Source organism: Cornus florida, unplaced genomic scaffold (assembly GCF_030987335.1).
Source record: "Cornus florida cultivar Cherokee Brave unplaced genomic scaffold, ASM3098733v1 CherokeeBrave_3.0.0_Hap2_Chr05, whole genome shotgun sequence".
NCBI classification, from domain to species: Eukaryota; Viridiplantae; Streptophyta; class Magnoliopsida; order Cornales; family Cornaceae; genus Cornus; species Cornus florida.
In genome coordinates, this window is record NW_026775575.1 from 85,393,243 (window position 1) to 85,408,261 (window position 15,019).

The following is a 15,019-nucleotide window of genomic DNA, read 5'->3' on the forward strand; positions in this document are numbered from 1 at the left end:
AATTGTTAACCACTAATTGACTCTAGAAGGGGGGTGAATAGAGTCAATGGCCAATTTTCTCAATTTATGAAATTTGTTTTACAACAACTATTATGCAATGATTAATTGAAAATTTTAAGCAATATATAGCACAAGTATAAAAGAGATAGAGATGGGAAAATGCAAACAATGAACTCGGTGATTTAGCGAGGTTCGGAAACTCCTACTCCTCGGCTCAAGATCCCCCTTGAGACTTCCCAAATTCACTAGAGCTTCTCCTTAATGGTGGAGAGCAAACCTTCAAATTTGAAGCAAGACCTTGCTTCTTTTCCTTGCTAGGAGAACACCCTTCTCCTAGGCTTCTTTTGGGTCACACCAACCCTTATAAGATTGTAGCAAAGTTTGTAAATGAAATACAAGAATCTCTCTCAATAGATATACAAGTGTAAGCTCACAACTAGAGAATATCAGAATATTAATGAAGCTCAAGTTCTAGGATGAGAGAATGTAGTGATGGTTGAAAGTGAAAGCTCAGAGAAGAATTTAATGGCTTATTGAATGCTCTTGAATGCTCTCTTGAATGTATTATTCAGTGGTGTATTACTTCAGTAAAATGAGCCTTCTTTATATAGACAACCGAGGCTTAATATGTCTGTTAGAAGTAGTTGGAAGTCTTAAATGCAGAAAAGTGCCGTTGAAGATTCAAATAATCTAGAAGAGCCGGCTCTTCAAAAAATTGGAGGAGGCTCCAATAAATGGGAGGCGGCTCCAATAACTGGGAGGAGGCTCCAATTCACAAAATGCATTCTACGACACACAATTTGGCTACAAAGAGCAGGCTCCAATATTTGGGAGGCGGCTCCAATCCTTGTGTAAGACTAAAAATGAAACAAGTCTTGTTCTGTGCACTTCCTATTATGAGAGCATGCATAAGTAAAGTTCATGGAAAGATTTTAGGCCTTCTAAAAACTGATTTTTAGAGAAAATATGCATGAACCTAAAAACTTGAGCTTCAGAAGATATTCAAATATGCTTTAACATTTAAATCTAAACCTCTCACCATCCTATCTACCCTTTTCTCCATTCCCTGACCATGATCTTTTGAGCTTGATGAAGACTTGTTTTCTTCCTTGAAATTGTTTGATTGATCTTTGAAGTTTGAGTCTTTCTTTGATTTCTTGCAATCTTTGAGGCTTCATTGAGTTTATAGCTTTAGTACTTGAATGCTTGAAATGGCTCATCTAGCTCATCATGTAAGATATGAACTATATATAACTCAATGAAAATATTAGTACATAAACATCATTAATGGTTTGTAATCATCAAAAATAAGCTTGACCTTTAGATAAAAACCTTAGGCCAACAATTATAACATCACTTTAATAGCTGCGTCATTTTAAATTTTACTTAAGTTATTTATTTTTAAAAATTAATAGAAAAAAAAAACATAAAATGGAAATTATTTTAAAGGAAAATTTTAATTTTTATTAAGGAGCATATTCATCATTGTAACATCATTTTTACATAATTTTAAATTTTATCTTAATTTCTAATATTCTTTTTTGAAATAAAAATGGGAAAGAAAAACTAAATGAAACTTATTTTAAAGAAAACCTAAATTTTCTTATATTTCTATCGAGAGGGTTTTGTACAGAAATTTAATAGTTAAAGGGAGTTTATGCAATATGCTCTTTTTAAAAATAGACATTTTTGTCTTTATAATATTACTTTAATTTCTAAAATTTTGAAATTGCAACAAGTGACGTCAAACTTTTACGGGGTATTATCTTTGTGATGTGAAAAAGGGGTCCGCAAATGAGAGACCATCCAAAATATTAGGTGTTATTTAAACCAGTTTATTAAATTTTAGTTGGCTCCTTCAACTGCTTGTTTTGGTTAGGGTTAATTACGGATCGAATCTGTTCAATTTGGAGATAAGGTTCAATTCAATTCGGTCTCCACGGATTGATAAAATTTGAAACTGAACCGATTTATGAAGACCTTCAATCTAAACCAAACTCATGGATCGGAATGGTTCGGTTTTTACGGATTGGACTTTTCAAACAGCCCAATATCACACTTTATGGCCTATTAAAATTTCAAATTAATAATTAAAAACCTAAATGACTAATGACTTTGGTGACCTAGGGTTAGAGTCTTAAATAATTAATAAAAAAATAGAAATACAGTAAGTGTGTGTGTGTGTGTGTGTGTGTATATAATATTAAGGTAATGGATCGGATCGATTCAGTTAACGGATCGGATCGATTTTTCCTAAGCTCAATTTGTTAACCAAACTGCGAATAACTTATTGCTATTTTTCTAAATCATTACCGAACCATGAGATCTAAAAACTGAATAGATTCACACGAATCGGATTGATTCGAACCGAATTGACCAATTATTTGCTCACTCCTAATTTTAGTATGAAAAACTCCTCCAAATGAATTAAATATGTCAAATTTGACGTATTCAATACATGCATGCCAAATGAATTATTTATATTATTTTAATATATTCACATATCAGTGTTGGCACCAAAAACTGGCAGCCATCTCAGCGATGACGTGGACCAATGAGAATTGACAAGTGTTTATTATGTTTTAAGGGAAGTCGGCCAATAGAGAGACAAAAGGAGAAAATCTAGGCAAATATATTTCAGCCACTTTGTTGATAAGGTTGTTGCTAAATATATTTGTAGAGATTTGAATCAATTCAAATATGTCATCAATTCAAAAGAGAAGACTTAAGAGATTTAGTTACAATAAATAACTAAATCCCAATAAAGTAGGACTTTCAACAAGAAAGGAATAGCCGTATAAGTTCAAAAGTTACAAATGGCCATTAGGCCATTTAAGGGAATGAAACGGGCTGCTAAACTTAAGGAGGGGAGTTGCTAAAAATTAGCAACTTTTCAGCAACTTTCTAGCAACGTTTTAGCAATATCTCGGCAACTTACATGTGATTAAATCGAGGAAGGTTGTTTGAAACAAAACAAGAAAGGAAGCAGAATAACAATAGGATTTGACTGAGTTCAAATTGTGAAGAAAAAGAATCAAAGAAGGAGAGATTTTCTAGCAATAACTTAGGAAAATAAGTTGAGATAGAACTTCTATAAATAGAAGTATTGTATTCCATTTCTAACTGGTCCAGCACCACCACAAAACATGCATTTCAACTAAAAATGTTTTCAATTGACTCTACGTCATTTTTTCCTATCAATTTCTTTATTTCAATTTAATGGCAATTGATTAGATCATTGTCAACTATTTCAATTCAGCCATTTACTTTCTTTCAATTTCAATTATGCCAATTTTAATTACGCAATTTTAGTTAGGCTTTCAATTCAATGGCAATTGACTAAATTCTTGCCATTGAATCGTAGTGACAATTGATTAAATTCTTGTCATTACTTGGCTAATGACAATTGATTAAATTCTTGCTATCACGTTTCAGTGGCGATCGATTAAATTCTTGCCATTGTGTTTGGCTGATGGCGATTGATTAAGTTCTCGCCATCACGTTCGGCCGGCGATCGATTAAGTTCTTGCCGCCTGTCTTCACTCGGCCATTCCATCCATTCAAACATTTATCAGCCGTTGCATTTCTTTAGACACTGTAAAAAGTCCTTACTACAAACAAGGCATAAAAGAACCTTGCTGGGAGTTCTTACTAGTCTCTCTCCCACACAATCGCCTAAGAGTCAGCCATCGGAAAAAGGGATAGGCTGGTGTTCAATTACATATTTTGGGTATTTTGTACAAATACTCTGGCACGCCCGCGAAGAGTCCATCGACCGGCGTAGGGAACAAAAATCGCACGAACAAAGATATGTCAAAAGATTAATAAAGATATGCCAAAATATTAATAAATTAATAAATTTGATATTTGAGGTGGAGTTCTTATATAGATATGTCAATTTGCACATTATATCTCAAATGAATTTAACATATAAAAAATTTGAAGATTCGGGTGGAGATCATATTTTTGTTTCAAATTTTGCCTTAGCAAAGTAAGCATGGATCTAGCTTTAAAAATAACATTCATGATTTAATCCAAAAAAATTAAGTTATTTGATAGGACTAACACCCAATTCATGTATACCCACTCACTTTGCCATCACAATTCGATCCCACTTACAACAATAAGATAATTTTTGAATGACTGAGTTACTTATTTGGAAGTCAAGTGAACAGACCTTTGTAAGAATACACCTTAAAAATTAGTCATTTGATTGATTCAATATGTAATGCAATAGTTTCCAAATTCCAAGTCTTTGAGCGGTTTCATGAATATTGAAACAAATCAAGAAAAGTTAGAAATAAAAGTCGAATAAAATTGATTTGTTTCAATATATGCTGCTTCCTTTCTATTTTCTTTTGGTAGACCATAGTTTTGCCTATAATCTTAATAATCATCTGTAATTATGTATTAGAATGAGAACTGTTATAAATCCAACCATCACCAACCGCAGTGCTCTTTAGATAAAACTAATTTAATCATACCAAATTTATTTCTAATTTTAGAATTTCCATGTCTCCCTTTCCTGAAGTTGGCTTGTTTGGTTTGTAATTGTAGAAACAGTGTTTTGTTCTCAGAAAACTAAAAATTGAACACTATACCAAACAAAAAAAAAACTTTTCTTGATTCAATTTTTTGAAAACTATATTTTGAAAACTCAGTTATAAGATACTGTTTAGTTTGTAACTTTTAGAATAATTTTTTATTTTTAAAAAATTGAAAATAAAAAAACTGTACAAAAAAACTCTGCTTGATTCAGTTTTCTGAAAATTAGTTATAAAACTTATTTTTGGTTGATTATGAGTTTGTGTGATAATTATTTGGAAGTCAGTGGATGAGATCGTTGTAAGAATACACCTTGGAAATTAGTCAATTTTTGATCGATTCAGTATTCATAAAATGCATTAGTTTCCAAGTCTTTGAGAGGTTTAGCGAATATTATTGAAACAAACACAAGAAAAGTTAGAAATAGATCTACTAAAAATACTTGAACAAAAGTCAAAGAAAATTGATTGGTTTCAATATTTGGTGCTTCCTTTTTCTTTTCTTTTGGTAGACTGGTTTTGCCTAATAGTTCTAATAATCATCTGTGATTATGTATTCGAATGAGAAGTGTTAAATAATCCAACCATCACCAACAACAGTGCTCTTAGAAATATAAAACTAATTTAATCATTCCAAATTTCTCTGTGTTTGGAATTTTCAAGTCTCTCTTTACTGAAGTTAAATTGCTACTTTCAGTGATCACCTCTGCATCACACATTACACGACCAATATGAATTAATGGTGGGTGCACTGGTAGCAACCCTAAGGAACTTCCAATATGACTTAATCCAAAGTTTAGTACTTAGCATTTTAGAAGAACGATTTTTACTTTTGGCAGCAAAAATTACACTCGAGAGGCTTCCTGAAGTTGAATGAGAAGTACCGAAGGAACACTTGAGAAAGATAGAGGGCAAGAATATCCACCATTATGATATGGAAATGTTTCACTCTTTTTTTATCTCAAGCATGGTTTAGGACTAGGGTTGATTTTAAAAAAAGTGAACAATTCAGGATATTTTGTTTCACGTTTACAATTTTTCTGTCAAAGTTCAAATGGTTCTGTTTGTTCCAGGAAAACCATTTTCCGCTATAGAAGGATCACATTTTTTTTGTAAGTTACCTCCCTAAAGAAGCAAGTTCAGAGTAGTGTTGATGCATCTACAATTGGTTTCCTTTCCCCTCCAAATGGTATCATATAATCTTCACTGTTCATAAACACTTTTGCCAAGGTTCGGAAGGAAATGGTTAATAACTTTAGTTTAGCGAGAAAAGAAACGTGTGTTTCATATAGTTTTGATGTTGGCATATGATGAAAGGCTTCAAAAGAAAGAGTTTTCAGAGTAAGATAACTTCCTTGGGATTCATTCAGCCCCAAGATATAAGTAGGACTAAATTCTATGGATTGAAGCGCCGATTATAGAAATCTAAATTCTATTGGGAAGAAAGTGAAGCAAATTCAAATTCCAATTCTAAGTTCTTAAAAAGTATGTCAGTTTCTCAAACTCTTGCAACCTAAGTTGTTTCCATACATGAAAATGAACGGATCTCAAAGACAAGAAAAGCACAATGCAGCGGAGAAAACATAAGCCAATGACATTAACTGAGGATTTAAAACCAAGGTTTCAAATAGATATACAAACAACAATTATGTAATGGAAAGACAAAAGCCACCTCTAACTATTCCTTCAGGCTATGATGCATAAATGAAGAGCATATGTACTTTAACTGAATGCCGGAGTCCTAAAATATCCTCTTCCATTGTCTTCAGGACTTGGAACTCCTTAATAATGAGATGCTCCTGGCCTGAGAGGAAGCAGTGGTGCATGCTCTTGGCTGGAGGATGACTCGGTGAAGAGAATTGTATGCTCCTGGCTGTCAACCAACATTTGGAGAGATCGTGGGATTGGAGGCAGATTAACATCCAAAATCCCTTCAAGGATCTGAACTACCAGACCCATTGATGGCCTATGATTTTCATCATCTTGAATGCACCAACAAGCCACTCTACATATTCTTGATACCTCTTCTGCATCAGCATTTCCCTCCAACCTGGGGTCCAATAGCCTAAAAACAGCACCTTCGGCGATCACACTAGCAGCCCAAGCCGGGAAGAATTTGATCTTCCCGTCTTGAGATTGCTCAGAATTTCTCCTTCCCGATACAAATTCAAATAGCATCATACCATAGCTATAAACATCAGCTTTGGCTGTTATGGCTAAATCTGACATCCACTCTGGTGCAAGGTAGCCTCTTGTCCCTTTCATGGTTGTCAGAACCCTGCTGAATTCTCGCCCTAAAAGCTTTGCCAGTCCAAAATCTGCCACTTTTGGACAGAAATCAGCATCTAAAAAAATGTTCTCTGGTTTTACGTCACAGTGGATGATGCAGTCCCAGCATTTCTCATGGAGATAATCTAACCCTCTGGCTGTCCCAAGTGCAATCTGGTACCTTGTTTTCCAGTCCAAAACCTTGTAATTTGAATCCTTTTCGTGGAAAAGATGGGAATCCAAGGAGCCATTCGGCATGTAATCATACACCAACAATCTCTTATCACCTTCAGAGCAGAACCCTCGAAGGCGAACTAGATTAACATGTCGGATAGCCCCGATTGTGCAGACTTCTGTTCGGAATTGCTTTTCTCCTTGGCTGGTACTTTCGAGCTTCTTCACTGCTATGACACTAGAATCAGGCAATGTCCCTTTGGACAAAGAGCCAAAACCTCCTCCTCCCAGGTTCTCTGAGAAATTTTTTGTTGCAATCTGCAAATTTTTGTACCCAAATGCCACCAATGAACCCTCAACTATTTTTGCTGTTCCAACTGATCTCCTTTTCCGCCTCACAATGACGACAAAAACAATGCCTAGGACGATTAGTACTGCCACTGAACCAACAACAGAACCAATAATAACTCTCTTATTATCTTTATCATTCGAAAACTCAGATGCAGCAAGTCTTACATAGAGAGTTCTTCCAGTGACGTCATCTTTTGAGAGTTGTTTCAGATCTAAGAGATCTCCAATCCAAATTGAGCACTCATTGTCATCATAAGCATAAGCAGTGCAAGAGCAGTTATTCAAGCAGGCTGATTTACATTCTGCATCATTCCCAACAGGCACAGATTGGGGATTTTGAGGCAATCCCATGTGTGGATTTTCCCTGAATCTATCTTCTTCCCCATTTGCAGTGCCACACTGGAGATTAGTTTTCCTCACACACCCGCTAGAATAATCACTCAAATTCCAATCATTCGTGTACTTAATACTGAAACCATACAAACAATCACAGAATGGTCGAGTAATCTGACTGCAGGCGCCAAATGCCCCACAATAAGCATTAACTTCACATTGTTCTCTTGGTTGAGACCAAAACAAATTCCATTCCTTTGTGGTTTCCAACCAAGTGAGTTGCTTAATTTGCCCCGAAAAATCAAGAATACATCTAGATATAATTGAAGGGTTATAGAGAGAATAGGTAAAATAACTCTCGTTTTCATTGGTAACATAACTAAAGTTATAGATATAATTCAACCTCATTTCTGGTATTAAACTGAAAATATGACCATTCCAAACCCCACTAGTCCAGTATTGCACAGACCTATTCCACCAAATAAGATACTGACTACCATTTGGGTCTAGCTCAAGAGAGAATTGTCCCGCTGTAGGATTCTCTGAATTCTTCCATGAAGTAAGAAGTTGATTTTTATTAGTGAGTTTGTTAAATCCAATTTTATTACCAGGCAAGAATGTATGGGCTGGATGATCAAAACTTTGCCAAATTGGTTGGGCTACATTAGGCGCATCCCCAAAAACAAAATTACCATCATCACGAAGAATTGCTACTAAAGAATTTGAAATGGTAGAGCTTAGGTTTGTGGTCCAAACTAGGGTTTGGGACTCATTGACAAGCACTAAATTACCATCTAAAATTTTCAGTTCTGATGAGTACTTATCAGAGACTGGTGTATCTCTGTTTGCTACCCAAACTATAGTTTGTTCAGATACTTTCTTGTACCAAATGCCTATGTAGAAATTGGAAGATTTACCTGGTGTGAAGAAACCCAGTTCAAAAATTCCACCAGATGAGACGATGGTTTGGTCTGCAGAGAGAGGTTGGTTTGCAGAGATGGTGTCAGCCCCAAAGAAGAGACGGATGTTAAGAGTGAAGCATAGGAAGAGCACAGAGAGCATGAAGCTTGGATTGTTTCTGGTACCCATAGCTGGACAGATATTCGAAGAGTAAAGATTATTGTGATAGGGAAGAAAACTGGTCAGATCATTTGAGTGATACTTCAGCCGAAGACAGGTCTTCTGCCAAAAATATGCCGAGTATCATTTTCCATGAATAAAATATGAGTCAAAGGCCAACAAAAGTCATGATACAACAAAATATGAAGAAAATACGGGTCAAAGGCAACAAAATATTAAGTTGACGGTTTTGCCTGGTAGCTTTCGCTTTCTAGACTGTTTTGCCCTTTAACCATTCTGAAACCTGAGGTACATTCTATATCCAACGGCCCGAGATTGGAACTCGACATTCGGATCGCACTCTCGAGAGAAGATCTGTTCGATTGGCAATGAAGAAAATTCTGAATTTCTTCCTCCCTTCTTATTCTCGTTTCATTAGGCCTGTATCTTCTTCATTAGTGGTAATCTATGATGCACGGATACTACTCTCAGGAGTTCCGTACCCGTGTTGGATACTTTTCGGACACCAACACCCGTGTCCGAAGCTCAGACACGTGTCCGACACTTCTATAAAGTGTCCAAATAATATTTTTTATTAGACACGCGTGTCCGAGGCTCGGACACACGGTCCGACACTTTTGTGAGACCAAATTTATTTTCTCACTCCTCTCAGTCTCTCCTATTCTTTAATTATCTCTCTTCATGAACAAGATATATATATATATATATATATATATAAGTTACATGAACAAAACTTTGTGAAAAACTGAAATTATATATGTTTATTCATATACATATTTAGTTCATTATAACTATATCTCTTCTGCACATCTTCGTTTGAAATTTGGATCAACTTTATTTTTCATTTATTTTCTGTTTTGTCACCACCCCATAACCGTTTAAATTTTTGTTTCTAATCCCCATAACCGCCCCCGCCCCGCCCCGCCCCCGGCTACCCCGCCTCCGCCCCATAACCAGTTAAATTTAAAATTTTCAAATTTTTTGATTTTTTGATTCTACACAAGTTCTGTAGAACCACATAAATCTGAGAAAGAAAATGGAAATAGATTCATATCATCATCGTATCAATCTGCAACACCACATAAATCTGCAGAACCACATCATCGTCGTATCAATCCCACAATAAAATCAGTCATAAAATAAATAAATAAAAGAAACCCCTGAGTTGTCATAGATTGAGAAAGAAAATGAAAATAGATTCATAAAATGGAAACAATATTTAGAAACCCCTAACTTATCGGGAAAAAAAAAATGTTTTGTATTTTAGATAGAGATATCAAGAAGAAAAAGCAAACATATTTAAAATATATATATATATATATATATATATATATATATAACTATTGCCTATTGGATCTTTGTGTATAGAGAAAGAAAGATATACAGGTAGATGAAGACAATATCTAACCCTAACCCAAGTATCGCTTTAAATCCTCCAAACAAAGGTGGAAAACACTGAATCAAACCCATCAAATCCATGTAGGTGAGTTCAATCTCGCTACCTCTTCTGCATCAGCATTTCCCTCCAACCTGGGGTCTAATAGGCTTAGAACATCACCTCCTACTATCACACTAGCAGCCCAAGTCGGGAAGAATTTAACCTTCCCGTCTTGAGATTGCTCGGAATTTCTCCTCCCTGATACAAATTCAAAAAGCACCATACCGTAGCTATAAACATCAGCTTTGACCGCTATGGCTACACCTGATATCCACTCTGGTGCAAGGTAGCCTCTTGTCCCTCTCATGGTTGTCAGAACCCTGCTGAATTCTCGCCCTAAAAGCTTTGCCAGACCAAAATCTGCCACTTTTGGAAAGAAATCAGCATCTAAAAGAATGTTTGATGGTTTTATGTCACAGTGTATGATGCAGTCCCGGCACTTCTCATGGAGATAAACTAACCCTCTGGCTGTCCCAAGTGCAATCTGGTAGCTGGTTTTCCAGTCCAAAACCTTTGAATCCTTTTCATAGAAAAGGTGGGAGTCCAAAGAGCCATTGGGCATGTAATCATACACCAACAACCTCTTATCACCTTCAGAGCAGAACCCACGAAGGCGAACCAGATTAACATGTTGGATAACCCCAATTGTGCTGACATCTGTTCGGAATTGCTTTTCTCCTTGGCTGATACTGTTGAGCTTCTTCACTGCTATCACAGTAGAATCAGGCAATGTCCCTTTGTATACAGAGCCAAAACCTCCTCCTCCCATTTTCTCTGAGAAATTTTTTGTTGCAATCTGCAAATCTTTGTACCCTAAGGCCACCAATGAACCTTCAACTGCTTTTGCTGTTTTCACTGATCTCTTTTGTCGCTTCAAAATAATAACAAAAACAAGGCCTAGGACAACTAGTACTGCCACTGAACACGCAACAGAACCAATAATAAGTCCTTTGTTATTTTTCTGATTCGGAACCTCAGATGCAGCAAGCCCTACATAGAGAGTTCTTCCAGTGACATCATCATCAGAGAGTTGTTTCAGATCTAAGAGTTCTCCAATCCAAATAGAGCACGCATTGCTTTCATAAGCATAAGCAGGGCAAGAGCAGTTATTCAAGCAGACCGATTTACATTCTGCAGGACTCCCAACATCCACAGATTGTGTTGATTTTCCCGGAATCTATCTTTTTCCCCATTTGCAGTACTGGTATTCACACACTGCAGATCGGTATTTCTAACGCACCCGCTAGAATAATCATACAAATTCCAATCATTCATGGACTTACTAGTGAAACCAGGCAAACAATTACAGAAGGGTTGAATAATCTGATTGCAGGCGCCAAATGCCCCACAATAAGCATAAATTTCACATAGTTCTCTTGGTTGAGACCAATGCAAAATCCATTGCTTTGAAGTTTCCGACCAAGTGAGCTGTTTAATTTGCCCCGAAAAATCCATAATAAATCTAGAAAAATTTGAAGGATTATAAAGAGAATACATAAAATAACTCTCATTTTCATTGTTAACATAACTAAAGTAAAATATATAATTCGACCTCATCTCTGGTACTAAACTGAAAATATTACCATTCCAAGCCCCACTAGTCCAGTATTGCTCAGACCGAATAAGATACTGATTCCAAGCCCCACTAGTCCAGTCTAGCTCAAGAGAGAAAAGTCCCGCTGTAGGATTCTCTGAATTCTTCCATGAGGTAAGAAGTTGACTTTTATTAGTGAGTCTGTTAAATCCAATCTTACTACCAGGCAACCATGTATGGGCTGGATGATCAAAACTTTGCCAAATTGGTTGGGTTACATTAGGTCCATCCCCAAAAACAAAATTACCATCATCACGAAGAATTGCTAGTAAAGAATTTGAAATGGTAGAGATGTTTGTGGTTCAAATTGGGGTTTGGGACTTATTGACAAGCACTAAATTACCATCTAAAATTTTCAGTTCTGATGAGTACTTATCAGAGACAGGTATATCTCTGTTTGCTACCCAAACTATAGTGTGAGGAGACAATTTCTTGTACCACATGCCTATGTAGAATTTGGAAGATTTACCTGGTGTGAAGAAACCCAGTTCAAATTTTCCACCAGATGAGACAATTGTTTGGTCCCCAGAGACAGGTTGGTTTGCAGAGATGGTGTCAGCCCCAAAGAAGAGATGGATGTTAAGAGATAAGCATAGGAAGAGCACAGTAAGAATGAAGCTTGGATGGTTTCTGATACCCATGGCTGCACAGATATTCGAGGGGTAAAGATATGTGAGAGAGAGAGAGAGAAAGCAGAGAAATCTTATTGACTAGCGCTAAATTACCATCTAAAATTTTCAGTTCTGAAAAGTCTTCTGCCTACTTGTCATTTTTCTTGTAGAAAATGTTGAGTCTAAAAGTGCAACAAAAGTCATGAGAGAAAAGTTTAGGTTGCTTTTGCCTGCTGGAATGTTTTGCCCTTTAACCATTCTGAAACATGAGGTAAAACGTCATCGTCTGCTTCGATCAGATCTTCGTCTTCACTGATCCTCTTCGCCGGATTAGCCACTTCCGTCGCTATTGGTTCTATCTTCGTCGGGAGACTCACAGTTCGGCCTCAGTCTCCGATTGTACTGCCCTAGATTGGAACTCAATAGGTCGATCGCACTCGAGAGAAGAAGATCCGTCGTCTTCGTTCCATTCGCTATAAAGAAAATTCTGACTTCCTCTTTCATACCCAATGCTTATAACCGATCGATGCTACTCTGGACAATCGAATTTTTGGAAATTAAACTACTCCAATATTATAATGATGAAAATGCCTTTAGTTGAATTTTAAGAAACTATCAGATTTTGCACAAAACCCTCCTTAACAGATATTTAATAAAATTTAGATTTTCATTTTAGGTTTCCTCTTCCTCTTGAATTTCCAAAAAAATATAAATTTAATTTTTTTTTTTTAAATTACAGACCATTATATTTATGTTTTGATTATGAAAATGGTCTTTAAAAGAAATTTTAAAAATTAGATTTTCAAAAATAATTTTCATTTTATGTTTTCTTTATACCTTTGAACAATTTACAAATTTGTTTACACTTGTATAGTCAATGAAAATAAATGATAAAGAAAAACATTAGTAAGAATTAATATACTACCAACAAGAAACGATAAAATGAGACTGAAAGTTTGACGTTTTTATTTATACCTGGGAATAATTTTTAGATTTTCATAAATTTTATAAATTGAAAAGGACAAGAAAAATTCAAATGAAAATTATTTTAAAGAATTTTTTTTGTTAAATTTATATCAATTGAATTTTTGTATCATTTTAAATTTTACTTAAGTTATTTATTTTTAAAAATTAATAGAAAAAAAAAACATAAAATGGAAATTATTTTAAAGGAAAATTTTAATTTTTATTAAGGAGCATATTCATCATTGTAACATCATTTTTACATAATTTTAAATTTTATCTTAATTTCTAATATTCTTTTTTGAAATAAAAATGGGAAAGAAAAACTAAATGAAACTTATTTTAAAGAAAACCTAAATTTTCTTATATTTCTATCGAGAGGGTTTTGTACAGAAATTTAATAGTTAAAGGGAGTTTATGCAATATGCTCTTTTTAAAAATAGACATTTTTGTCTTTATAATATTACTTTAATTTCTAAAATTTTGAAATTGCAACAAGTGACGTCAAACTTTTACGGGTATTATCTTTGTGATGTGAAAAAGGGGTCCGCAAATGAGAGACCATCCATAATATTAGGTGGTTTTTAAACCAGTTTATTAAATTTTAGTTGGCTCCTTCAACTGCTTGTTTTGGTTAGGGTTAATTACGGATCGAATCGGTTCAATTTGGAGATAAGGTTCAATTTAATTCAGTCTCCACGGATTGATAAAATTTGAAACTGAACCGATTTATGAAGACCTTCAATCTAAACCAAACTCACGGATCGGAATAATTAGACTTTTCAAACAGTCCAATATCACACTTTATGGCCTATTAAAATCTCAAATTAGTAATTAAAAACCTAAATGACTAATGACTTTGGTGACCTAGGGTTAGAGTCTTAAATAATTAATAAAAAAAAATAGAAATACAGTAAGTATATATATATATATATACTAAGGTAATGGATCGGATCGATTCAGTTAACGAATTCCTGAGCTCAATTTGTTAACCAAACTGCGAATAACTTATTGCTATTTTTCTAAATCATTACCGAACCATGAGATCTAAAAACTGAATAGAACCACAAGAATCGGATTGATTCGGACCGAATTGATGAATTCTTTGTTCACTCCTAATTTTAGTATGAAAAACTCCTCCAAATGAATTAAATATGTCAAATTTGACATATTCAATACATGCATGCCAAATGAATTATTTATATTATTTTAATATATTCACATATCAGTCAAACTTGCATGGAGATATGTCAAAAGATTAATAAAGATATGCCAAAATATTAATAAATTAATAAATTTGATATATTAGGTGGAGTTCTTATATAGATATGTCAATTTGCACATTATATCTCAAATGAATTTAACATATAAAAAATTTGAAGATTCGGGTGGAGATCATTTTTTTGTTTCAAATTTTGCCTTAGCAAAGTAAGCATGGATCTAGCTTTAAAAATAACTGTAACAATTTGCGTGATTCACGATTTAATCCAAAAAAATTAAGTTATTTGATAGGACTAACACCCAATTCATGTATACCCACTCACTTTGCCATCACAATTCGATCCCACTTGCAACAATAAGATAATTTTTGAATGACTGAGTTACTTATTTGGAAGTCAAGTGAACAGACCTTTGTAAGAATACACCTTGAAAATTAGTCATT

General features: G+C 34.7%; 1 protein-coding gene and 1 pseudogene across 1 annotated transcript; both read right to left on the reverse strand.

Moving 5' to 3' along the window:
* Window positions 1-6,119: 6,119 nt before the first annotated feature.
* Window positions 6,120-8,948, reverse strand: LOC132307309 (G-type lectin S-receptor-like serine/threonine-protein kinase At2g19130). The gene has a single exon (XM_059805028.1). It carries the CDS (start codon window positions 8,757-8,759, stop codon window positions 6,327-6,329), a length of 2,433 nt encoding a protein of 810 aa, XP_059661011.1. The 5' UTR covers window positions 8,760-8,948; the 3' UTR covers window positions 6,120-6,326.
* A 1,042-nt stretch (window positions 8,949-9,990) lies between these two features.
* Window positions 9,991-12,987, reverse strand: LOC132307310 (G-type lectin S-receptor-like serine/threonine-protein kinase At2g19130; annotated as a pseudogene).
* Between the last annotated feature and the right edge of the window lie 2,032 nt (window positions 12,988-15,019).